The sequence below is a fragment of the Acyrthosiphon pisum genome, chromosome X (genome assembly GCF_005508785.2).
Source record: "Acyrthosiphon pisum isolate AL4f chromosome X, pea_aphid_22Mar2018_4r6ur, whole genome shotgun sequence".
NCBI lineage: Eukaryota > Metazoa > Arthropoda > Insecta > Hemiptera > Aphididae > Acyrthosiphon > Acyrthosiphon pisum.
The window spans coordinates 88,839,476-88,867,106 of record NC_042493.1 but is presented as its reverse complement, the minus strand read 5'-3'; the positions used below and the strand labels follow the sequence as shown (position 1 = coordinate 88,867,106).

The following is a 27,631-nucleotide window of genomic DNA, read 5'->3' as shown; positions in this document are numbered from 1 at the left end:
ATAATCCAATCTCCCAGAGCTCGCGCCATGATGGTTTGACCGCGGTTTCATTTATGAACGGTATAAAATAAGGGTAACCATACAAATGGACAGCGTAAACACGTAAAATATTGTATAATAGCCACCCGACGCCTACTACGGTCTACGACCACTGCTGCTACAACGACTGTACAACAGCCGAGCGTTACCGCGGCTCTTGTCCGCCATATTTGTTATTATTATTATTATAATGTTACTATTATAATAAAATTATTATTTTTGTAGGACGTGTTGGAATGACGTGATTTTTTTTGATTTTTTTTTCGTCTTACGGGTGCCAAAAAAATTATAAATACTATTAAGCTATACAAATTGCATAGTTCAACGGATATTTTATTATTTACTTATATTATTATTATATTTAATAATAATAATATTTCGCGGTAATCGGAATTTCATCGTTAATCAGAGTCGCATCAGACAAAATATGAGTGTTATACGTGTTTTCACGGTGGAAATGAAAGGAAACGGGTTTCTGATACGTTATAATAATAATAGGATCTAGTTTGTTCATCGCCAAAGCGAAATAGTACGTCTATAAGAGTGCCAAAAACACTACACCGTCCAACAAGTCGGTTGGTTATTGGAGCCACGATAAATTAAAACAATTGAATCTCTATATTATATTATGTAAAATTGGTCATGATATTATGAGCAAACATTAATTGTTCTGCGAACAATTATTGTTAACAGTTTTAACATAAAATCATCGCCATTTTCCGTGAACCGTTTGCTCTTGGTACATCCACGAAAACGAAGACGAAAACGAAAACGCGCTTTTCTACCCACGGTTAAAAACGGCTCCGAGACGAATTTTTTGCCACCGGACACCGCCGGGACTACAATATTAAAGATATCTCATTCAATCGTGACTCGCAGGATCCATTACAATATATTTTGTAGGCCCGCCATTTTCCTTCAGCTGCGACTTGTTGCAACTGCCGCTGATAACCCTAGGTTCATGCTGTTGATAACAGATATGCTGGTAACCGGCACAAACGCCGTGCAGCCGACGTTCTGACAAGGAAGTGGTGAGCGGGAAGGGAGATAGCTATATAGACGCCAACGAGCGTCACCGCGCCGGACGCGCCGCCAAACACACGCGCACTACGCACCATTCGGTTGTGCTCAACAACTTGTCGATTTTCGGCATTTTTTTTCTGTTGTTTTTCGACGTGCCGCTGTCGTCTGACGTCTCGTTTCCGAACAGTTTCCCCCGAGGTGGTGTTGGATCGGACTGCGCCAGTACTAATTTCTGCGGTCGTCATTTTTCTCAACTAACCGGCTTCGAGCAGCGTCCGAGGTGAGTACCGCACGGTTCGGCCGTTGGCCATTTTAATGTGGTTTGTCTGTTACGACACGACCCGTACGTCGCACACGATTCGTCGAAAGCGTTCGACATCCGTGGGTGACCAAGACTATTATAGGTACCGTGTGGGCGATGTCTTCGAACGCCAAGTCCGAAACGGCGAGAAACGCGTCCCGTGTGTTATTTAAAGATAAATATATTGTTTATAATTTTTCGGAGACCGTGCTGACCGTGGCTGACGAAATTCATGACCCCCCCCCCCCACCCCCGACGTGTTGGCTCGATGTGGTTCGTCCAGTGAGGTTAGGCACTATCCATCTTCACCGTGTGGTCACTGGTCAGTGTTCAGAATTTTTTTTGTTATTCACCAAACTTCCAAATTAAATATGATATTACCAATTGTTTGGGGAATATGATTTCACTGATCATTAATATCCACCTGGCCACACGGTGAAGTGGTTGTATATCTTCTACTATTTAGCATATTTTCTTAACAATGTGTAATGGTTCCTACATATTCAAAAATTCCTAAAATATATTTATAATAGCGTCAATCTACCTATATTGTTACAGGTTACCAGAACAGGACTAAGAAGCAAAAATGGAAGGTAAAATACTCGAGGAGGAAACCACTGCTGACCACAGTCCAGCCAACGAACAAATCGCTAATATAAAATCAAAACGCAAATACGATATAATTGTTTTTGGAGCTTCGGGATTCACTGGACAATATGTTGTTATGGAAATGGGACGCTTTTCTCAAACATACAATTTAACTTGGGCTATCGCTGGACGTAACACTGATAAATTACAAAACATACTAGATAAATTGTACAAAACTCTTGGTAAGTTACCTTATTTTACTATAACAATCACAATAAAATAATTAGGTATTTAATTTAAGTTCTACAGATAACAGCTTTCATTTTTTAAGGAACGTTAAAAACCATTGTGTATATGTTTAAATCCTTAAATGTTAAAACAACAATGGTGTTTTTCGTTTCTATAAATGATGTTAAGCACTGTCTTCAGTAATAAAATTATTTTAATGTCTAAGGGGATACAATTTAATTGTATTTTTTTTTTTTTAGTTTATATTAAATAAATTATTGTTTAGATGAAGGTTAATAATGAACATTATAGTCTAGAAATAACCATTGGTATAATATTGTTACTTATGTTTAGCGATTTGTAATGTATTTATCAAATATTATATAGATGGTTATGAAGATAAAAAAATTGATATTATTTATGCCGATGTACAAGATATTAAAACTGTAATGAGAATGGCTCAAACAACTTCTGTGGTTATAAATTGTATTGGACCGTACTATATATTTGGAGAAGTTGTAGTAAAATCTTGTGTTTTGACATCTACTCATTATGTAGATATAACTGGTGAACCATTAGTAAGTGATACACAGGTTGTTCAGTTGTAGATTAATTGTTTTTTATATTGGGATCCTAAAGAATCTAAAAACAATTTTTTTTTTTTAATGTTTTTTTAAAAGCATGTTAAGTATTTATTGAATTAGTTGTATTGTATTTTTGTTACATTGTTGTGTGGTTAAAAATTAACAAAATATATAAAAATAAAACTGTGCTCAAAAATCATTATTATTTTGATATTTGTTAATTGTTTGTGTTCAGTTAATTAACACATTTGTAATTATAGTTTATGGAGAAAATGGCATATATATATAATAGACAAGCTGAAGAAAACCATTCATTAATTATTAATGCACTTGGTATGACTAGTGTACCGACTGACCTTGGTGTAGAATTTTTATACAAACATTTTAGTGGTATATTTACAGTTTATAGATACTTTGAAAAAATAATATAGTTGCCTGAATTATGAATGTATTATTTTCAGGTGAATTGAAGAATGTTGACGTGTACATGGAAATTTATCCTAGTTCATTCATATATGCACTTCCCTTTGTAAGTAATACATTTTTTTTTTGTTATGTTTGTTTTAATAATAATTGATAAATAATAATACTTTTTTTCCCTTATGTTTTTAAGTTGATCTAATTACATAAAAACTAACTTTCAGTTTCATTAACCAAGATTTTATACATGCATTTTTATTTTTGTAATATATTGGAATTTTTAATTCCCTATTAATTGCAATTGTATTTTAGAGCACTTTTATACATGACTGTACCTGGATAAGCACTATATTGCATTTGGCTACTGAAAAACAAAGACTATACTACAGAAATCTGTTAGATGAGTTAATGGGAATAACTCGAGTAAAACCAAATGTTTCCAAGTATGTATTATTTTACAAAATATTTGTGTTTTAATATTTTACAACTTAATTATAAAAATGTATTTTTTTTCTGTGTTATTCATCCAATCAAAATATTGATTTTATACATCAAAAAATAAAAAAATAAAGTGGGGCCCTAGCTATAATTTTAACATTCAATTTCAACAGTTTGATAATAAATCAATCCAAATCAATGAAAAAGTTTGAATACCTCAGCCATATAGAGTATATGCTCCAATCGTGGTGGTTAATATAAATAAGCCATCTTAAATAATTTGTGTTTCCTACCACATTGGAGACACTGTCATAGAAAGATTCCTTGTCTAAGTTGTAAAATATTTTATTATCTTTGCATGAGAATGCTTATTGAATAATTAATTCAAACATATAGTATTTAAAACTAATAGATTTTTAATTTCAGGATATTGCATAGACGGCAAACCAGTATGCAAAGTGACGATAAAGAATGGTGCTTGGCTTTTCCAGAACCAGATCAAGCTGTCGTTACTAGATCAATACATCATGCCAAAACTATCGATAATTTACCTTATAATTTTGATGTTCGAAACTATTTTGTTTTTGGTGATTTGATATCAGCTCTTATTGGTTTAATATTGTATGTAACACTATCTATTTTGGCCAAAGTTGAACAAATTCGAATTCTCTTTGTTCGGGTAAGATAATCTTATCATTATTAGTAGAGCTGTCTTAATGTGATGTGACTGAGGCCCAATATACTTCCATGGTCATTAAATGTTTAAATTATGATATTTTTATATTTTAACACATAATTATCATATAATGTGTCCCGGAGGGAAGTGACCGGTCGGCGTCATATTATGATAGTATACCTTAAGTTATCAAAAAATAATTCTTATATTTTGTATTATTTCATTACTTTCAAATATGGTAAATTTTTACAATTATTTTCACTTTTTTATTTAATACAAATAATTTGTACATTTTTGGTTTAATTGTTAGTTGATACTTGATAGCACACTAAAATAACTTTAAAATAAAGAAAGAAATATGGTAAAATGTTTCAACGTCTTAAAGGTTTGCTTCAGAAAATGTGTAGTAGGTTAGTTTGTTTAAAAAAGTTAAATTACCCATAACTAAAAGAATAAGAGACACTTCAAAAGATTTTTTTTATAACTGCTTTCATATTGCACCTCCCCAGATGATAGACCAAAACATTGTTATTTCACACAGACTTTAAGTACCTACCTATATTATTATATTATTAATACAACAAATAAATTATAATTTTCGTTGATTATTTATAATGTTATATGATAATTAACAATTAAAAGTAAAATTAAGTAGATTAAAGAAATTACTTCCATTATATCAATTAAATATTATACTCCTATTGAAGTCAAAATTAAACATATTTAGATATGAGCGTGTTGTGTGTAATGTTTATAATTATTACACAATTAAAACAAAAAAGGTATAACTTAATTTATAATATTTTTTATATAAATTGGCTACCCTTAGAATGTCTGGTCCAGTCTCAAGAACGATATGATTATTAATAATGTTATTTCATAAGACTTATAAGTATGTAATTTATAAAAATTATAGTTTCCACGGTTTTTTTCATTGGGAGTTGCATCAAACACTGGTCCAAATGAAAAAAAAATGGAAAATTCACACATGTCATTAACTTTGATTGGTCGCGGAACAACATCTGCCAATCCTCCTAATGATAATCTTAAGGAAATTGCACATAAAGATAATATTGCCGCAAGAACAACTATTATTAAAGTAATTTTTATTAATACTTATTGCTTTTGTATTATTGGATATATCAATATTTATATTCTTATCTTTGAAATTTTTTTTATTTATAGGTCAGAGCTAAAAACCCAGGTTATGGATTCACTAGTAAAGCAGTTATCTTGGGAGCAATAACTATAATAAAAGATCATATTAATATTCCTAAAGGGTATAACATTTTATTTATAAATAATATATTTCAAAATATTATTAAAATATTATGTTGTATTAGGGGTGTTCTAACACCAGCTTCTGCATTCCGTAATACTCAATTTATGAATCGTTTAATGGATCATGATGCTGCGGTTTTTGAAATTGAGTCTGACTTGATTATTTACGGACAACAATCAAAATTAGTTTAAATTTGTTGTCATTTACTTACCTGTTTTTAGTCTTTTGTAGTGTTAAAGATTTATTCTATTATAATACTACAATTATCACTTCCATAGTGTTTAAGTTAAATTGTTCTGTTTTATATATTTTACAATTGTTTACCTTATAAGTTATAAATAACGCATTTGTCTATCAATGAATACAATTTTCAACGGTTCTAGTTACTTTATGTTTATACACTCGCTAAAAGATAAAATACATGTTGTGTAGTATCATAAAAGTATCATTATTATCTTGTTATAAAACTATTTACAGAAACTGTTTTACCAATTGGTGAATAAGTTTAAATATAAGTTTTTTATATATTTATATATCATACACTCATTATATTTTCTTTATTTATTAAGCATTAATTATTTATTAACTGACATATTTTAATGAAAAATAAAAATATTACATCACAGTAAAAAATTTGATTATTCAATCATAAACAGTAAGCATTGTCCAAGTAGTGATTACTGCTTACATTAAATTTTTATACTTGAATGTAGGTATCTACTATATTGTAAAACTAATAAGTATTGGCTGATGGCTATGTATATATTTTTTAGATTAAAATTAAGTGTATACAATATTGTTTTCAATTGGTAATGCTGATAAAACTAGTCCAGAATAAGGTTAATTCACAAATATCATCATGCAAACTTCATCGTCAGAACAACATCAACCAGTTCTCATAAGAATATTAAAGTACTTGTTATTCACTAAACACTAAACATATTAATTACTATTTTCACATGAAAATAATTTATAAATAAGTGTTACTATAATTACTGACATTCTTTATTTTTAGATCATTGTAAAAAGCCGGGTTATAGATTCAATAGTAAAGCTGTATTTTAAGAATTAAATCTCTAATAAAAGATCATATGAATATCCCCAAAAGGTATAACATTTTATTTAAAAATAATATTATTAAAATATTATTAAAATATTATGTTGTACTAGGAGTGTTCAAAAGCCTCTTTTGCTGCATTTCATAATCTCGAAGTCCAGCCTACTTCTGGGAGTCTTGAGGATTAACACAAAGATAACACAACAAATAGAAAAACTATTATCAAAGTAATTTTTGTCTACATACATTTTTTACAATAATTATAGAACTTTTTTTAAATTTTTAGGTCAAAGCCAAAACCCATTGCAAGTATAGGATTCTCTTAATACAAGATGATATTAACATTCCCAAGAGGTATACAATTTTATTTAAAAAATAATATAATTAAAATATTATGTTGTAAAAGGAGTGTTTTGACGCTGCTGTTGTATTTCATAATCTTCAAATTTTGATTTGTTGAATGGATCATCCTTTTGAATTTTAGTAAAATTGGTTACTGTTGGACAACGATCAATGTTGATTGGAATCATTGGACACTTTACGCATATCATTAACTTTGGTGATGAATAGTGATATTAGTCCAGCCTACTACTGCAAATCTGAAGGATTTACACAAAGATAATACAACAAGAAGAAAACAATTGTTAAGGTTATTTTGATCCACACAAATTATTTACAATAATTATAGACCTTTTTTTAAATTTTTAGGTCAAAGCCAAAACTCAAGTATAGGATTTACTTGCAAAACCATATCTTAAGAATAATAAGTTTAATAAAAGATGACATGAATATTCCCAAAAGGTATAACATTTTATTTTAAAATAATATAATTAAAATATTATTAAAATATTATGTTGTACTAGGAGTGTTTTACCGCCGCTGCTGTATTTCGCTATCTTCAAATTTTATTCGTTGCATGGATTATGATTCTTCGGTTTTTAAATTTGAGGAAGACTTAGTTACTGTTAGACCACAATCAATATTAATTGGAATCATTAGAAACTATATCCACGTCATTAACTTTGGTTGGTCAAGGGATAACATCAGTCCAGTACTCCAGCCTACTACTGTAAATCTTAAGGAACTAACACAAAGATAATACAACAATTAAAAAACTATTATTGAGGTAATTTTTATCAACACAAATTATTTACATATTAGATATAGTACAATAGTACATTAGTTCAATGACAAATTAGATCGGTATCATCACAGTATTTTGACACACATCCTCCGCTCTTAACTTCGCCTTTATCGCAGTTTTCAACTTCTTATTGGCTGTCAATCATATTTATACATATATAACATAGAACAAAATCAACCAATGAGAAGTGGGGAACTACGATATAGGCCAGAAGTAAAGAAGATGCGTATCTACTGCTCTAAACTAGTACAACTGTGATGATACCTATCTAATTTGTCATAATTAGTACATATAAATATATTACAATAATTATAGACCTTTTTTTTAATTTTTAGGTCAAAGCCAAAACTCAAGTATAGGATTCACTAGCAAAACCATATCTTAAGAATAATATCTTAATAAAAGATAATATGAATATCCCCAAAAGGTATAACATTTTATTTAAAAATAATATATTTAAAATATTATTAAAATATTATGTTGTACTAGGAGTGTTTAAAAGCCTCTGCTGCTGCATTTCATAATCTCGAAGTCCAGCCTACTACTGCGAGTCTTGAGGATTAACACAAAGATAACATAACAACTAGAAAAACTATTATCAAAGTAATTTTTATCTACATACATTTTTTACAATAATATTATAGACCTTTTTTTTAATTTTTAGGTCAAAGCCAAAACCCAGGTATAGGATTCACTAGTAAAGCCATATCTTTATAATATCCTAATAAAAGATGTTATTAATATCCCCAAAAGGTATAACATTTTATTTAAAAATAATATATTTAAAATATTATTAAAATATTATGTTGTATTAGGAGCGTTATAATGCCGCTGGTGCATTTCATAATCTCAAGGTCCAGCTCTTACTGCAAATATTATGGATTAACACAAAGATATACCATACAAAACAATAAGAAAAACTTTTTTAAGGTAAAATTACCTACATATATTTTTTACAATAATTATAGACCTTTTTTTAAATTTTTAGGTCAAAGCCAAAACCCAGGTTATGGATTCACTAGTAAAGCTGTATCTTAAGAATAAAAACTATAATAAAATATAATATTTATATCCCCAAAAGGTATAACATTTTATTTAAAAATAATATATTTAAAATATTATTAAAATATTATGTTGTATTAGGAATGTTATAACGCCGCTGGTGCATTTCATAATCTTAAAGTCCAGCTCTTGCTGCAAATATCAAGGATTAACACAAAGATATGTCATACACAACAACAAGAAAAACTATTGTTAAGGTAATTTTATCTACACAAATTAATTACAATAATTATAGAAATTTTTTTAAATTTTTAGGTCAAAGCCAAAATCCCTGTTATGCATTCACTAATAAAGCTGTATCTTAAGAATAAAAACTATAATAAATGATGATATTAATATCCCCAAAAGGTATAACATTTTATTTAAAAATATTATTAAAATATTATGTTGTGATAGGAGTGTTTTGACGCGGGCTGCTACATTCCATAATCCTTCATTTGTGAATCTTCCAATGAATCATGGTGCTGTCATTTTAGATTCTGAACGGAGCGACGATAGTATTGGTTTTACAATGAAATGTTTTTTTTTTTTTATTTTCATTTTTTGTGTATACACAATTAGTAGTCGATGCAATGCTTTGATTTTCAACTTTAATATCTTGAGTATTGTAGGTTATATTATAAAACATAAAGTAATACTGTTGCCATGTCCTAAATTCTTGTACGCCTAATCCAGGTAATATTAGGTATATATAACTCGGAGATCAATAGTCACTTTAATCCAAAATTTTAACTTAATACTTTGATTCTTTCCAAAAATGTGTAATTAACTAACGTCAAATAAATTACCTACGGTACTTTATGAAGGAAAATTGAATACATCGTACATGTAGGTACTATATTTATACAAAAAAAATAGCTGGTTTATGAAAACAAAAAAAAAAATTGTGTTTTGTATTTTATAACAATTGGACTCTATTTTTATTATTTATTGGATTTTAAAGTTTATATAGTGAGCACTGAACAGTATGTGTTATTATATTTAAACATTCAGTGTTGAAGAAGTTTCAATTCACATTACTCTATGGTAATATTGGATATTGACTAAAAAATTAACAATAATATTATTGGTATAATTTGTATGATATATCCATATAGGTATATATTAAAATATTATATTAAATACATGCTACTATAATAATTAATTAAAAAATAAATACGATGTATTCAGCAAATAATAATTCAACTTATATATTATAATGTTAAAAATAAAAGTAAAAATAGATTATTATTAATATGTAAAATTTAATATTAGATGTTTTTGATTATTTCAAATTAAAATTTTAACTGTCACTTTTAGTAGTCACTATACTCACTATTAACGAATTAATAATAAATTAGGACCTTTTTTGTTTTTTGTATTTATACAACGACGTGACAAACTGCTGGATGTATAAGAAGTTGCCTACAAAATGTTCCTTAATCTAAAAAATATCGAAAATACAATTTCAATTGTCATATTCATGAATTTCTTTTTATTTAAGCGTGAAATGTTTACACAATTAACCATAATCACGAACATTCCCAAATTGTTATGTAGTTGTTTTTTCATAAATTTATGTAATGGAAATTAAAGAAAAATTTAGTGAAAAACTACAAGAAATATTTTATGAGTGATTAAATTTTGACGACATAATAATATGATAATATCCAAATAATATATATAATAATAGTAGAGCACTATAGATGTATAGTGCCTTAATAATAGTCGTGATTTAACCTCAACCGATTTTTATTATTTAGTTATTTAAAAAAAAAAATATATCGAGATAATAATACTTGAAACATTCCACTGTTGTCTGTTACATAATATTATATAATATATTATTTTTTTTTATTTAAAGTGAAATATTCCAAATACTTAGTCAAATTTTAAACTTTTTATAGGCATTAAAAATATTTTTATCGACAATAATTTTAAAACAATTAATACAAATCGATCAATTTTCGAAAGAAAACAAATATTGAGCTGAAATTCTTTGAGGCAAAAAAATAACACTACGAGTATAATGATCCCGTAGAATAAACCTTCAATTTGATTTTTTTTTTTAACTAAAAGGGGTAAATATTCTACTCATCGCATTGAACTCTGTTTTTTAATACTTTAATTTAAGACTTTATAATACAAGTATAGTTTTAAAAATAAGACAATTTAAAGATTTTTTTACAAACAATTTTACGATTATTTGAAATAAAATAAAAAAATTGGACATTAGTTATAGGAAGTTTACTTCTATCAGTTGAAAAATATTTATCAAAATCCAAAAATTCTACAAGGCCAGATGGCCCGCAGATGCCCGCGAGAGTTATTCCCGTGTAGTAATTTTTGTTAATATAATACGCTCCGTATTAATCTCTCTTAAATAGTAATCGGGCAGAATATTAGCGGAAAAGTATTATAAATTATTATGGTGTCGTATAAAATATAATTTTCAAATTTTATAGAATTGCGGAAAAATTGAAAAATTGGCACCTTAAAATCGAAACATTTCACGCTTATCGTCAATTCTGGTTTACACCACCTATAACTAAAAATCAAAAAATAATAAAACAATAATATACAATACCTAATATAGGTGCCGTCCCCTGTCTTAGGTTTTCATTTGACCTATATAGGTTTTTCCGAAGTGGGGAAATCACTTCGACGATACCTACATGTTATTAACAAAATAATTATAGGATCTACCTGATTTTGTCGAACATATCTTTAATAAGTAAATCTACAATTGTAATTACTATTATTATAATAATACACTAAAAAAATTTTTTTTTTTGAATAAAAGTTGTAACACATCTGACTTAAAGCTCGGTTGAACGGCGTCTTTCGAAAATTGCAGGGGCAGCCCGGGCACCCTAAGCTGCCACCGTACACGCCCCCGCGAATATCTGAGCACGGACCACGATTAAAGATACAAAGATGAAAGATGTCGCTAATCGTGGCACGGTATATCATAAATCGTGGCATGGACCAAGACAATACCACAGATATTGTAATACACAACAACTCACTAGATCACAGCTTTCTATATAGCGCGGTGTAATATAATGTAGCATAAAAGTCTGTGTACTAGATAACTGTCTTTATACTACAACAGTAAGTCGTGACCAATGTTGAAGTCGGCCGACATTAATTGTAGAGCAGTCAATGTCTTCATTTATTTTACATTTATTCGTGTAAGTATTATTAACGCATTAATTTATTATTATGAAGGTAGGTAGGTACTTATCATAATAATATATGAACTGTGATAACATTGCCTTGTAAACATTAGCCGATTACGATGATAACATAGAACAATATGATAAGAAGAAGACGGATAGTGTAGCCACGGACTGTAGCTGTTGTATAATATTATGCCTATCTGCTTATAATTTGCGGCTGTGGTCCGAGAGTAGCTTCTATAATATTATGTAGTACCTCTAATATAATATTGTATTATTGTAGTTGTACGGTTTAGCTCCTGAGTACTGACGTATTTTAGTCGGTAGCTCCATAGTTTAAGAAACAAGGTTAGGTTGTACCTTATTCTCTGTTAGTTTAAAGGCTCTACCATTGCATGGGACACCACACTGCTGGTACGCGGAAAAAGCGGTGTCAGGCGCACTGTGGTTTTTGGAAGCCGACCTACACTTGCGTACCAGCCACCCCACAAGAACACCCCGCCCCCTTTGCATTTCGAACGGTTCCAATATTTATCTTGCATCCCCTGTTGTGGTTCCAGACCTTAGAGTACAACTGTGCTACTGGCATTTGCAACACTGAAGAACTTTGCTCCTGTACGACGTCTCATCTCTTCTGTGGATTTGACCCGTGTTCGGTGGTCACATCTGTTGACTTTTTGCGCAGGTAAGTCGACGGATTCGGTACACCGGGACTCGGTGTAGTACCTACGTTGCTTCATTTGGTTTTTCCGAGACACGAAAGGTTTGCGTTTGTTTTTCGCCCGTGTTGTTGGTAAATGAGAATTTTATCGAGACGTAACATGGATTTTTTTTTATATATACCTGTAAACAGTGTAAGCAATTTTAAAATACAAACAAAATACAATAGATATTTTATTTACATTTTTTACATTTCTTTGTGTTTGTTGTGTTACAATTGAAGACCTCGGGGCAACAACCAGACATTTCCTTTTTTTGAAATTGTCCAACAGACAAAAAAAACATTGTAAATTCCGAAAAAAAAATTTGAAACATTTTTAGAAAATTGCACCAAACGACGCAGTTTTTTTTTCTTGATAATGTGCAATCAAAAACTGATTTTGGCCAAAATATGGAGATGTATTGTTATTGCCCTCAGGTCTTCAATTATTGTTCAAGGTTTATAGAAACTTTTAGTAACTTAATTACCAATATTACTGTAACAAAATTACTTTTGCAGTAACGCTGAACTAATTTCATTATATTATTTTATTTAAATTGACGGTAAATTACTTTTTAAAAGTTATTTCTATAAGGTAACATGTTATTTTCTATATTTAACAAAATATTAGTTGAGAGGATGTCAGCAAACTATTTGTTTTCTTTCTCTGGTCACGCGCAACATACACAAAACACATTTACCTATCCAGTTATTGTTAAATTTTAAATTTCAAATAATTTTTTTTTAAATTTTAAATAGATTTGTATATCATAAAAATAATAAGACAATTTTTATTTTGTTATAGTTAATCAATTATAATAGTTTTTTGATTTCAATAAAAAATTGAATACCAAAAGGACCATTTGATTTTGATATCACTTGATTTCTTAGACGTTGTTTAACGATTTTTATCAATATTTAAAATCTATTTGAAATCAATTTCAAACCCTGTTGTTGGGTAATGAATTTCAAAATAAACAATGTTTAGCAAAATAATTTGTAGCTATATAGTATATGTCCAAATATTTTTATTTTGTAGTTTTAGAAAATACTAACAACAATTATTATTACAGTATGTTCTTTTAATTTATGTTTATGTAGGTATAGGTATATAAAACGATTACTGTGTATAATGGGTTTCGACACATTATGGAACGTTAATGACTGTAAGAGTATGTATGAAAGTTCTGAACAATGGAAATTTAGGCAATCATTTTTGATTGCCAATAAAAAGAAATACCCTAGAGATAGATTAGTGATTTTGTGTCATATTTTTATGCATGCTGAATTTATGAAATGCGAGTGAGTTAAAGGTTTTTAATTATGGTTGCTACTTAAAAGCTACATAGTTTCTTGCATTTTTTCTAGGTATCCAAAGCCAACCATGGATCTTATTGAAAATCTATCTAAAGATTTTGTTGATGATTTGAGAAATAAGCTTAACTGTAAGGTACCAAAAATCAGTATGACTGATTCCAATGCTGCTGGAGCTAAAGATAATGGTATTCATTGTGAATATATTTGTGTTAACAATTTTACTTTAAATAATAAATTGCATTACAAATATAGTTTTGATGGATTTCAGAAAATGCTGAAACCTGCACAACATCAAACATAAAAAATAATCAACCTCCCGACAAACTAATGAGATATTTGACACCATATGACAACAACTGCATAAGACCAGGTTTTATTTTGAAAGTTACGCAGGGTGCATGTGTCTTTGCTATTCTTACACAGTCGTGTAGTTTTAGCGGAATAGCGCAACCACAAATAGTATATGAACATTTAAATTCTCCACATGTGTAATTATGATTTTATTTTTATTAGTATAGCTAGAATTTAATTACAAAAAATATGCTTTTAAGATGAGGTATATTATTACAGAATGATTAATTTAATAAGAAATGTATAACACATAAATAATTGTATTTTTCTTTTAAAGTCCTCACATACTGCAGCGGTGGCGGTGAGTTGCTGCAGGACACAATTCACCGAGGCGGTAATGCCAAGACAATAGAATTTAACGCCACCGCCACCGTTGCAGTGTGTGGGGACCTTAATACATTATTTGTTAGTACTAATATCTTAATAATTTTGGTATTAATATCAAGGTTTTTAAAATTAAAAAATAGGACACTCATTATTCAAAAAATTATTAATGTTTTTGAAAATTATGTTTAAATATTTTTATCCTTATAATTTATTGAAGTTTTTTACTTTTTTGAACTACGACAGTTTTAATTTCATCTACGAAAACAGAATATTTTTCTGAGTAATATTTTGATACATAACAATTGATTTTAATATGAGTAGCTTATGAGTTATAAGTAGAGGGCGATGTTTATGCACTAAAAAGTAGAAATATGCCATATAATATGTAGTAAAAATCATGAAAATACGTAAAAAATATGCAAGATTTTTTTTTATTTATTTAAAATTTACAAATTAAACAACTTATAATAATTAACTTCTTCAATATTTAATAAAAAAAAATTTAGAGAATTTTCTAGACTACTTAATGTATTTTCAAAATTTTATTTATTAAAATGAATAACCATATGCATTTTGATTTTTTTTCTGTGAAGCTGTGACGTTTATCGGTTAATATATTTTTAAAGACAGAACGAACATTCGACGTAAACCGAAGTTGTTGGGGCATATTTGAAGCAACTTAGTATTATCGGGTCTTGATAAAGATCTGAACGTTTTCGCCTAAAAGCACTGCATTCATTTTTTGTAGAATTCCATATTTTTTTTTAAATTTTTGCTTCATTATGCAATAACTTTTGAATTTTGCTAAAAAAAACAAAAACATAAATTAACATTTAAATATGCAGAGTATCTTTAGATGGGACTTCTAACATAACCAGTTGAGTTTATTCAATTAGTAGGTTGTGGTATACAGCGGTTTAGTTTTGTATTAGATGATTTAACTTTTATGGTTAAGTAGATGCTTGTGGATCTCTTTATTTTTAACGAGTTTTGATCAATAAAATTGGCAATTGTGGTTAAGTAATCTGAATGATTCATTGTGGGAGTTGAAAATCCTTTTCGGAATACCAGCTCCAATTATAAAATATCTGATAGATTTAACTTGAACTTACAATAAAGTATCTCTAATCAGTAGCAGTTTAAAAAAATTATTTTACTATCAAAATTTTACCTTGAATTTTTTCCTTTTTATGAGATTTAACATAATTTTATTTTTATCATACATAGCCGAGCGAGATTGTACATAGAAAAAAAATTGATAGCAGTTGATGATTCAAATTCAGAGAAACAGGCTCTTAGAAATGTTTCATGTATTGCCTATAATATTTTGAAAGAAATGTGCTTTACCATTAAGGTACCTATAACAAAATATTATTTATTATATATTATAACGTCATCTATATTTTAGTCTATTATCATAAATCATTAATTGATTAGGTGAAGGCAATTGATAAACAATCTCAAATTACTATGTCAGATATTGTGAATGATTCAACATTTGATGAAAAAATTGATTCCAACACAACTACATATTATAGTAAAATATCAGATAACAATGTTGGTAATAAGATTTTGAAAAACATGGGTTGGAAAGAAGGTGATGGGTTAGGAAAAAATAACCAAGGAATAACATCACCAATAGAGTAAGTCATTAATTCAAAATATGTTTGACATTACGCATTTTAATATTACATCATAATTTAATAACTTTAACATGAAATTTACAAAAAAAATAATAACTATTTTTTAATTTTTTAAATGCATCGGCATTTAGGCCACTGGCTGACAATTATTTAATTTACATAGTACTTATATAATCCATTTTACTTATCTAAATAAAAAAAATTGATTTGATTAAAATATTATTGTCAAATAAATTAAAAATAACAATAAGTTTCTTTTTTAATCTTTGTTTATGTGAATCTTGTATACAGGATTATTCGTCTTAAGAAAAGAGGTGGACTGGGTATTTCAGATTGTGAAACTAATTTAACAAACTTGAATGACTTTAAAATACAAGCCAAGAAATACATAATGAGGTTTTTAAATGGTCCAAAAAAAAGAATTTCATTTTCATCTGAGTTCACGAAAGAAGACCGTATGATTATTCACTCGTAAGATTTGAAAATATAACAGTTAATATTTGTTTTGGAAAATAGTATAGTTTGTTTTTACTAGGATCTGTACAAAAGTTGGCTTAAAGGCCAAAAGTTATGGAACTCAAGCAAACAGGTATCTTGTGGTAGTCAAAATACAAAATCCACAGGACATTTATTATGAACTCAGAAATTGCATCAACTTTGAAAATGATTGTTATGTATTGATACCGCCACTGCATGAAAGCAATAATACATAGTGTAGTAAGAAATTATAAACTGGCTTTTTTTTTTTATTATTATATAGATTTTAATTGATACAACACTGCAGTTGATAGTTTTTATTTTATATAAGAAACATGCTTCTATACATTTTTTTTTTAATCGATATTTATATATTATTTCATTTTCCCAGGATAATTTACCTAATATATTATAACTTAAGTATATCATTAACTTGTATTATTTGTATGACTAAAAATGTGCCATGTGTTACCTTGTTATAAATGAGAAAATAAAAATAAGTTTATGATGCTCTATACTATATTTATCTTTTATATAATTACTGAATGACAGAAGTGTAATTATTATTTGTATTCAAAATGTCGATGGTTAGAAGGTAAAAGGGCGTAATAAACGCCACTTTTTTCAAAATCAATGTTTTTGCATATTGTCATAAACGGTATTATTATACATCGATTAATCGAACCTAAACATCGCTATCATTTGTATATATCCAAGAATCGATGTTTTAATATGTGGTCGTAAACGGCATAGAATTGGTGGGAACGAAAAAGTGTAAACTTCAATTAAAAGATGTAAATCATGACTAAATAAACAGCAAAACTAACCTAACATTTTATTTAGTGCACATTCCTTAGATCAGCCTTAATAATTGATTATAACTGTTATTATGTAATAGTTTTACTTAATGCTACTTTATTGTATTATATGTCTACACCACGGGGCTGCACTCTGCTATCCCGTCCATATAAAATTATGATTCGGTTATTGTCGCCATAATAGAGAAATTCCGCTATGAGCGCCACTATGCGTTCGCCCAACAAAATCGCAACAACCGATAACAACAATACGTAACATCGGACATCCGAAATTAAAAATGTCTGAAAATGTATAGTCTGCAGTTTATTGTTAAATTTTTTTATAACAATTTAATATTTATCATGGCGGAACACAGATGCATCGTACCAGGATGTAAATCTGGGTACGATTCCTGTGTAAATAAACACCATTTTTTCACTGTTCCAAAAGATCCTGCTAAACTCGAACAGTGGAAAAAAGCTATACCAAAGAAAGATTTTGTAATTAAACCAAGGCAAGTGGTTTGTACAAAGTATTGTTTAATGGCAGATGTTTTTGAATTAATATTAACTGAATTATTAGAAAACAATGTTCTTTATTTTCCATGTTTCCAGCATAATGAAGAAATAATTGCTTTTGCCATTAGGTATTATACTAATATGAGAATGCATCAATTTTCTCAAAAATGTAATGCTGAAACCAAAAAAAGAAAATATGATCAAAAAAAGTTTTGAAATTTACATTAAGTTAAGCATTAGTCATTACTTAACTTAATTTGTGCATAGTACATATTGTTTTAAATAAAAAATGTATTAATGCTTCATTACAATAGTTTGTGTTTTGTAGATACTTTTTCAATTCACTATTACCTACTAGTTTTATTTTCTGATTTATTAATACCTACCTTTATTTTATCATACCATGCCTACATTAATAAAATAGTTCATTTTATCCTGGTCTGGATAAATAATTTTAGGTATTAATAAATTACGTATTCAACTAATTATTAGGTACAACATATTTTGCTATACACTAAAAAAATATACGGCTGTTTTTATATTTAAGAAAGAATTGTTTTTTTAATTTTTCATTTCATTTGGTTTTAACAAGTATTTATTAGCCATTAGGTACAATATATTATAATAATTGCAATATGTTATACTATATTTTCTGATGAACCTACCTATAATGAAAATTAAAAACTATAATATACTGTACACCATGATATAATTAATTATATCATGCAGATCAACTTGAAGTTAGCAAATTTGAAGCATTTTACAGTGTATTACTATTTACTTGTTTGTAACGCTTCTACATTGGCGGCAGTAGGGTGAACGCACATCAGCGACCCTAGCGGATTATTATTGAAATGGCGACATTAAGCGAATCACACTGGTCGAGCAGTAGCCAGTCCTTACTATTATATGTTTGTGGTCTACACTCTACATATATATTTATAAAGTTGTCATTAGATAACTTGGTATACCACTTGAAATATTCTATGTGTAATATATTATCATCCCTTTAATTTGGCCTCAAATATTTGGACAATATTGAATAAAATTTCATTAATAACCCTTCCTAACAATAATTCTATAATTTATTAACAAGCAACAACTTTAATATGCTTACCAATTAATGCTGGGCATTAACAAGTAAAAAAGTTAAAGTCAAGTTATTTTTAACTATGTTACATAACAAGTTAATTTGTATTCCATGTTATGAATTGACTTATTGAGAGTTAATTAATTGTATTGTCATGTTAAGTTGTTTTGTTTTCTTAACACCACAGGTTTAAAATATATTGTTTTTTAAAAACTAATTATAAATAAAAAAAATAATAATAATCGGAAATATCAAAATAATAATACAATTAATTAAAATAAAATAATAATAAATATAATAAGTAATAAATAATAATTTATAATAATGGTTATGTTTCATATTCAAAGAATATATTATTATGTTTATTATAAACAGAAAAATTAATGGAGTAATTGCTTCATTGAGAAAATACTATTTACTCAGTATCTCATACATATCTATCTACTGATTAACCATTATAAATTAATAGTTATTACTTTTTATGTTTTTTAATTCATTCATAGAATTACAACTTAATTCAATATTTTATATTATATGTGTAGGTAATTAATTATATTCTAATAAATAATTTGGTTGTTATAATTTAGTATAGTTGTGGACCATTAGGTAAACTAATACACAAATATAATTTAATTATTTTGTTGGTTTTCATAATTGAATAGAGTATTAAGTATAAAAGTAGTCACAGAAATTAATTTTAATACATACATTTATTTAAAACTGTAAAACCTCTATTAAATTACAATGTTATTTGTTAAAAGTAAAATTATAAATTTTTATGGAAAAAGTAATTGATTTTTAACCAAGTATAAAAAATAAATAAAAGTAAATTTTGAATTGACTTTAAAGTTAACATACATTTTTTTATATTAGCTTAACTTAATAAGTTAAAAATATAGTTAACTTGTCCAGCTTTGCATAAATTATAAACATATTTATTAAAACTAAAAACAATAATAAATCTCTAAACATAAATTTCAATATTTTCCTCAAATAAACTGTCTACATGACCACATAGTACACTAAGTATCCTCTATAAAATTAACTATTCGTTTTTATAATTTTGATTGATTAATTAAGCCTTTAAGTACTCTACGCAAAATTTTACCGCTTGGATTTTTTGGAATACTATTCACAAATCGAACACCTCCTCTAAGACGCTTTTGGGCTGAAACATTTTCTAAAAAACAATAACATAACATAAGTAAGTTAAATTAGTAAAGTATCAAATGTTAAATAATACATTTGTTTACTCAACTGTGAACAAATTGCACAACATCTTTCTCATTGAGAGCTGAATTAGGTACTTTAACTACAAATGCCATTGGAAGTTCTCCAGCTTCCAGATTCGGAAGTCCAGTAACTGCCACATCTTGAATCTCGGGATGTGTTAATAACAGCGATTCTAATTCTGCAGGTGCCACCTACAGATAGAAGAAATATAATATGAACCCAAAAACACTATAAAATAAAGTATAATTCAGTACCTGGTATCCTTTATATTTGATAAGTTCTTTGAGTCTATCAACAATATAAAAATTATAATATTTATCAAAGTATCCAACGTCCCCTGTATGAAGCCATCCTTCACCATCAATTGTTGTTGTTGTTTCTTCGGGGTTCTTATAATAACCATTCATGACCATGGGCCCTTTGAAACACAGTTCACCAGTTTTATTTACTCCTAATGATTTACCATTATTTAAATCAATCACCTACAATTATTTAATAATGAATGTCAACTTCAGTTAATTTTAATTCATTATGTACACAACTAACTTTTCCTGACATGCCACATATCAATTTCCCAACCGAACCGCTAACATGTTCAGCTTCATTTTGTCCAGGAAATGTTGATAAGATAGATAATTCAGTCATTCCATATCCTTGAAATACTTTTAATGGTTTACCTTTACCTATCCTATTGACTACTTCATTTTCAATATCTAAAGATAATGGAGCCGCACCAGAATATATAACATTCAAGCATGATAAATTGTATTTGTCTACTAAGGGGTGTTTAGCCAGAAATATCATCAGCGGCGGTACAGCAAATAAAACTGTAATCTTGGTGAACATAAAACTATTAATTACACATTTGACAATTTAATTAAAACTAATAAATGTTATACATACTTTTTGAACTTCGATAGATTTTAAAAATAATTCTTCATCAAAATATTTAAGCACTATGACCTTACTGCCAATTGACATGCACATACATATTACCAGTAATCCATATCCGTGGAACATAGGTACAAGACCCATCATAGTATCAGTTTTAGATGCAAATTTATCAATGTAACTAAAAATTAAAAAAATTAAATATATTTTAATGTATAACTTCAAAAGTTAAGTAACAAGGTAATTTTACAATGCAATGTACATATCAATAAAGGTTTAGAAGAAATATGATTCTACTAAACTGATAGTATTGTTAGCTTCGCCACATTTTCTATGATTTATACTATCTATTTATACAAATTAATCTCACATACTTAGAATAGTAGGTACTATTTACTCTGGCAGTTGTTATAGAATAGGCGTTAATAGTTAACATTAAAAATAATATATTACACTTTTCTTAGATTAGTTCAGAATATCATTGAAATAATATTACCCTGTAGCATACAGTTTAAACAGTGGTAACATACTAGCATTAAATATAGTATGTATATTGTATAATGTATATTATATTATGATATTCTAAATATAAGTAACATCGATAGTTAGAGATAGTTAGACTTGTATACAAATATGTACAAATTCAAAAAATATGAAGTATAAGCCTATTTTGAAATTAACCTAGTAAAAGAATATATTTTTGTTTTTATTGTGTTATTAGCATTAATTTATGGTATTTTATTGTATAATAATTATTTCATCATAGTCGAGTAATTTAATGACTTTCAACATGCTTAAATTAGGTATACAATTGTTTAAAATATACCATATATACATCATAAGTCATAATACATTGATAAACTTGTGAAAGTATATAATAAATATAAATAATTTATATAAATTAATTAAAAAAAATTACTAATCATACTAACTTTAAGATAGAAACCATAAGAAATATAGATTTATGTGACAACTCTACTCCTTTAGGTAAACCAGTTGTTCCACTAGAAAATAATATCACACAGGTCTGTTTATTGTCGTATGGAATTGGTACAAAGTTATTATTTTCTTCAATTATTCTAGTATTGCAAAGAATATCAATAGGACAAACATATTTGATAAAATCCAGTGGTTTGGCAGTATTTCTTACAATTTCCAACCCCATTTTTGATGTTATCATAATTTTTGGTTTAGTTATATTTAGCACATGTGTTAATTCCTCTGGTAAAAACAAAAATCATAATACAATTAATGATATAATGTTTCTGAAATTTTAATATGGAATAGAATTACAAAACATATTAGTTATAAGGGAACATAATGTCTGTTAATATAACAAAAATATTAAAAAATCTATTAAATTATTAGAATTTAATTGTTATTTAAAATATTTTGGTGGACTAATAAAAATATAATATATGCATATTATATTATAACCCTACTTATAAAAATTGTTCGAACATTGATGCCATAATAACAAACATGTTGGAAGAAAAACATATGTACTAAACTATACGGAACGAGTAAAATTATCAATTGCCACTTAGGTATATGTAAATGTAACTTGTAAGCAAACTTAATAATTATGATTTAAATTAATTTCAAACTTACTAGTATTATACATGGGATTGAACAATGCACAAATGCCGCCAACATGCCATACTGCCAATACAAGAGATGGATACCAAATTGTATTTTCACTAAATATTCCAACAATATCAGATTTTTGTATTCCAAACTCATACTTTAAGTAGTTTGCTATATTGAAACTTGCGTGTAAAATTTTACTGAATGTGATTGAAGACCCATCATGAATATCAACCTAGAAATTATAAAGTATTAACGGTACAATAGTTTAGTTAAAGACACATATATTTTGTATTTTCATTGTTTTAATCATTTGTTATTATAGTTTTATTTTCACATTAAGTTAATTATTTTCCAAAAAAAAAGATTTAGGATTTGTAAAAATAAATTTTATTAAACAAATAATTATATTCGGAAATATGTAGGTATGAAATTGTATTTATAAATATAGTAAGTAATAATGGTTAATGGTTATAGTATCGAATATTCACTGTTTATATATCAGGGGTTGCCAAAATGTTTTTGATTAAGATCTACTGAGGGTATATTTTTTCTTTTAGGATCGACTAATGTAAAAAAATTATTTAATATTAATAATAAACATACTTATATAAATAAAACAATTAAAGTGTTAAGTTATCTAAAAAGAGTGTTTCACATTAAATTTCTAAATAATTTTAAAATGTATTAACATTTTATTGTTGATTTAGAAGCGTGTTGTTGCATATATCATGGCCAAACGAAGGCTCCGTGCATAAGTCTAAGCCTAACCTACTCAGCTTTTATAAATTTCATGTGAAAAATGCCATTTAACACTAACAGGTTAATCCGAAATATATGTATTTAATAACTGAACTACTAAATGACAAATGCATAAGAATAATTAATAAATTCTAACAAGGGGATCGACTTAGAAATCGTCCAAGATCGACCAGTCGATCGCGATCGACCGTTTGGCCACCCCTGTTATATATCATAAACAAAAAAGTTATAAATGCGTTATTCAAAAATAAAAATATAACTATTTATTGAGTATCCCATATTTGTATACTCATTAGTCATTAGTAATTATTAATTAACAGTTATTAGGTACTTATTATTACATTTTTAGTCATTCACAGAATTACTGCTGAATTTAATATTTGATATCATATATTATGTAGGTAATTAATTATATTCTAATAATGAATTTGATTATGATAATTTAATAGTGGATCATTATTAAAGTTAATTTAATTATTTTGTTGGATTTCATCATTGACTAAACTATTAAAGTATTAAGATACCTACTTTTGTATTTATTATTTTAATTTAAAATGTATAAACTATAAAGTCATAAACCTAGGGACTAGGACAAACAATTTTAAAATGCTATACTGCAATGGTTTGTTTGCCTTTAATATATTCATCCCCCTCAAGTCACAAGTTGAGATTGCACCTATGTATCAAGTATAAATATAGTTAATTAGTAGGTATTATTAATTTGATTACCATAAAAAATATGAAAGATAAGTGGTGGGCATCAACTAAACCTGAGTGGCGGTAGAATATTTTATTGGATGGCATCAAGCAGTACCCATTTATTATAAATAATAATGATTAAATGCATATTAATTTACACAATTTAATCATAAAAAAATAAAAAAAATAGAGTGTAATAAAAGAGCCACATATAATTGGCCTTTACTTGATAACATAAGACTGCCTTTAACCAACTCAGAATAGGACAAACCTGCCTCGCTCACCAACATTTAGTTAAAAGAGAAGATCCTTACATATGTATCAGCTGCGGCATCGTCTTCAAATTGAAACACACCTTAACCAAATGCATAACTTAAGAGAAGGAGATGAGTGAATTGGGAATTCCCAATCATCTTTCAAAAGCTCCAAACCCAGAGCCAAATATAACCAAATTATTTGATTAGATAGGTAATGTTGTAATGATGCCTAATGCCATGATTAAAATTTGTTTGTATAATTTATTTTAATAAAATAGTACACCTCATACAAAAATGGTCCTTATATTTGTTTTTTTTTTATATGGAAAATAGATTTTTTAGTTGGGTTACATTTTCTATGTCAGCCTATAATATTTATATCACGGAATCAAAATATTGTTGGTTTCTCAAATATAACAAGGATAGAATAACTTTTTAAATTTTTTTTTATCTTTTACAGACCATTAAGGCCTTTAGCTGCTTCTACCAAATTCTTCCATCTGTCTCTGTTATCTATAATATATTCAATAATTATCCTTCTACTTATAGTAATATAGCATACCATCGCAGTTTTATTTCCAAGTTCATTGAGTAATCGAATAAAGAGCTGACTTAAATTTGATTTACTGTTTAACAAATAATCAGGAATTGCAGGTCCGTGTATTATATTTTCTTGGGCCATTGTTTGTTAACTAAAACATGAAAAAAATTATCAAATTATTAAATTATCAATACAGATGGATTTGCAGTTTTGGTAAAACTATAAAATTAAAATACAACACAGAAAACAAAAATATCAAAAAAATTTTACAATTGTGTAAAATGCATGCTTATCAGATGTCATTAAACAAAAACATTAACATAATACCTTCAACCAGTGACACGTAGAACATTTTTTTTAGGTGAGGCCCAAAAGTTTTCTATAACTACCACCATCACCATCCCCTTATAATCAAATCAGTAATGATCTTGACTACAACTAAAATTATCATTCATTTAAAGTACAAGTACCTAACTGAATATTTTTGAATAATTTTAACTGGTCCACTTCAATAATAATTATTTTTTGTTACTTGTTTTAAAACTTTCTTGCACTCAATATCTTTTATCCAGACTACAGAAGTCGCGTAAAACCCAAACATAATAAAAACATTCCAAAAGTCATAGAATGTGCCGAATGTGGACTAAATTGATTATAGTATGTAACAGTAGGTACTAAATACACGCAATTACCTATAGATGATAGAACTTCTCTCACTGTTTGTGAGTTACATCATGAGCCATGGCCAGGAATACCTAGTAGTCACCATAACCTTAATTTTTATAGATTGCACGGTGAGTAAATATAGGTATAATATTTGTATTAATTATTAGTTTATTACCTCAAAATTATTATTATCATTGATCTTACACAGCCGGCAATGCCAGACCTGATTTTAGTTGAGGCACAGGCTTCAAAATCAGCCTTCACCTCGCCACTGGCTTCAACAAAAGTCATAAAATCAAATTTATATAAAAATGAGACTAAAATACAGATAAGTATTAGGTGTATATCTACGCCATATGTAACACTAAGGAAATTTCTAAACAATATTGAAACTTAATATGTTTACAAGTATAATTTGTAAATTATGATTTATCTACTGGAAAACCTACAGGCGACGAGCAAAACATAAAAACATAGTACCATTAAAAAAGTAGATAGTATATACATCTATCCATACCTTATAATATGATTACTGGAAACGTACGTTCAGTAGCTCAAAGATTTTGATTGCAAAAGGCACCAATATTTGATGCAGTATTTCAATTGTTTAATAAATTAATAACGGACTAAATAGAAACCCAATATCATCTCAATCAACACAAAATATAACAATTATAAATTGTTTCCATTTGTTTTGCAGCAATAAAGGTCATTAAATCCACAATATTAATATGTATAATATTGTGTATATTTTGCTGATTCACAATATTGCAAGACGTCACTAATTGTCACTTGTCAGGTTATTACTCGCAAGACAATGAAGGCTGGAGAGTGGAGACAACGATAGTCAATAATCAATATTGTCATTTGCCGCTTATCAGTTTATCACTTCCTGAATTCTGATAAGGCAGTAATCGCAATATTGCACAGACTTCTATATAATTCTGTATTATATAGAAGTCTGTGCAATATTGTCGATGTATTTCTTAAAAGGAGTTAAACGTAAATAAGCATATTTTTGAACATAATAAAAAATATAATAATAACAGAATTAAAAAAAAAAAAAGTTTTAATATATTACTATTACATGAAATTATGATACAAATGTCAATATCACGTGGGTATTAAATTAGAGGAAAATTGGAAAAAATTTTACTTTACAGTTTTTACTTTTTGGAGTAAAATTACTAATTAGCATCAAAACATTATAAAACGTAGATATGAGTTTTTTTTTAATAATTAAATTACCTACTACTGGTTTGCTTATTGGGATTGCCACCGGAATTTGTTTAAAATTAAAAATAAGTTAAATCAGCTAAATTACTGGTTGGTCAAACTAAATAATATATATAAATTATTTGATACCTATTTTATCTAAATGTCATAATTAATAACAATACGATATAATGTATTTTTTACTTCACAGCACGATTATAAAGAACAGGTTACTGGTTAGGTTTTATTCACTACTTGACTGCTCGGTCACGACGTGTTACGGACGATGTTGTGGTAATAATGTCCATTATAGGTCATGGCTTTGCCAGATAAATTTAACGTGCTATCTATTCTTTCGTCTTTGTCTATACCGAGAACAATGTCACGGCTCGACAAAAATCGATTCGTTCAGCCAATCGACCCAAAGATATGATGTATACTAGGCAGTGGTGTAGCTAGGAGGCCTAAGGGGGCGTTAGGGGGCATATTAACCGTGTTTATTTCAGCCTATAGGCTATATTATAATATTATATTTTTTTTTAAAACGACCTTAAAA

General features: G+C 27.8%; 3 protein-coding genes, 1 long non-coding RNA gene and 1 other non-coding gene across 10 annotated transcripts; 4 read left to right on the top strand and 1 right to left on the bottom strand.

The window, feature by feature from the left end:
* The first annotated feature begins 92 nt into the window (after positions 1–92).
* LOC100164535 (saccharopine dehydrogenase-like oxidoreductase) lies at positions 93–6,212 on the top strand. Its single transcript, XM_008181554.3, has 10 exons — positions 93–1,342; positions 1,922–2,193; positions 2,567–2,757; positions 3,024–3,153; positions 3,225–3,292; positions 3,496–3,626; positions 4,048–4,300; positions 5,214–5,396; positions 5,483–5,577; positions 5,641–6,212. The coding sequence occupies exons 2-10, from the start codon at positions 1,950–1,952 to the stop codon at positions 5,768–5,770; spliced, it is 1,425 nt and encodes a 474-aa protein (XP_008179776.1). The 5' UTR covers positions 93–1,342; positions 1,922–1,949; the 3' UTR covers positions 5,771–6,212.
* Positions 2,280–2,356, top strand: Mir3051-1 (microRNA mir-3051-1). The gene has a single exon (NR_040231.1). It is a non-coding gene; the product is annotated as a microRNA mir-3051-1 (primary transcript).
* Positions 6,213–8,195: 1,983 nt separating the features above from the next.
* LOC103308334 lies at positions 8,196–9,642 on the top strand. Its single transcript, XR_001678932.2, has 5 exons — positions 8,196–8,207; positions 8,596–8,710; positions 8,769–8,861; positions 8,924–9,039; positions 9,098–9,642. It is a non-coding gene; the product is annotated as an uncharacterized LOC103308334 (long non-coding RNA).
* A 2,511-nt stretch (positions 9,643–12,153) lies between these two features.
* LOC100160334 (NF-kappa-B-repressing factor) lies at positions 12,154–17,330 on the top strand. 2 transcript variants are annotated; one of them, XM_001948249.5, is made up of 8 exons: positions 12,154–12,688; positions 13,805–14,005; positions 14,072–14,205; positions 14,289–14,508; positions 15,926–16,052; positions 16,136–16,341; positions 16,633–16,812; positions 16,877–17,330. In XM_001948249.5, the coding sequence occupies exons 1-8, from the start codon at positions 12,399–12,401 to the stop codon at positions 17,052–17,054; spliced, it is 1,536 nt and encodes a 511-aa protein (XP_001948284.2). In that variant the 5' UTR covers positions 12,154–12,398; the 3' UTR covers positions 17,055–17,330. The 2 variants fall into 2 exon arrangements, with proteins under 2 accessions (XP_001948284.2, XP_016657265.1); XM_016801776.2 differs by having other exon boundaries at positions 12,554–12,857.
* Positions 17,331–20,158: 2,828 nt separating this feature from the next.
* On the bottom strand, positions 20,159–27,300 carry LOC100167159 (4-coumarate--CoA ligase 1). 5 transcript variants are annotated; one of them, XM_008181551.3, is made up of 11 exons: positions 26,378–26,710; positions 26,036–26,135; positions 25,887–25,966; positions 25,216–25,345; positions 22,960–23,170; positions 22,281–22,569; positions 21,361–21,529; positions 21,004–21,291; positions 20,712–20,939; positions 20,483–20,648; positions 20,159–20,404 (listed from the first exon to the last, which is right to left on the bottom strand). In XM_008181551.3, the coding sequence occupies exons 4-11, from the start codon at positions 25,333–25,335 to the stop codon at positions 20,280–20,282; spliced, it is 1,596 nt and encodes a 531-aa protein (XP_008179773.1). In that variant the 5' UTR covers positions 25,336–25,345; positions 25,887–25,966; positions 26,036–26,135; positions 26,378–26,710; the 3' UTR covers positions 20,159–20,279. The 5 variants fall into 5 exon arrangements, with proteins under 5 accessions (XP_008179773.1, XP_029346867.1, XP_029346873.1 ...); XM_029491007.1 differs by lacking the exon at positions 25,887–25,966; XM_029491013.1 differs by lacking the exons at positions 25,887–25,966; positions 26,036–26,135; positions 26,378–26,710 and adding an exon at positions 27,280–27,300.
* Between the last annotated feature and the right edge of the window lie 331 nt (positions 27,301–27,631).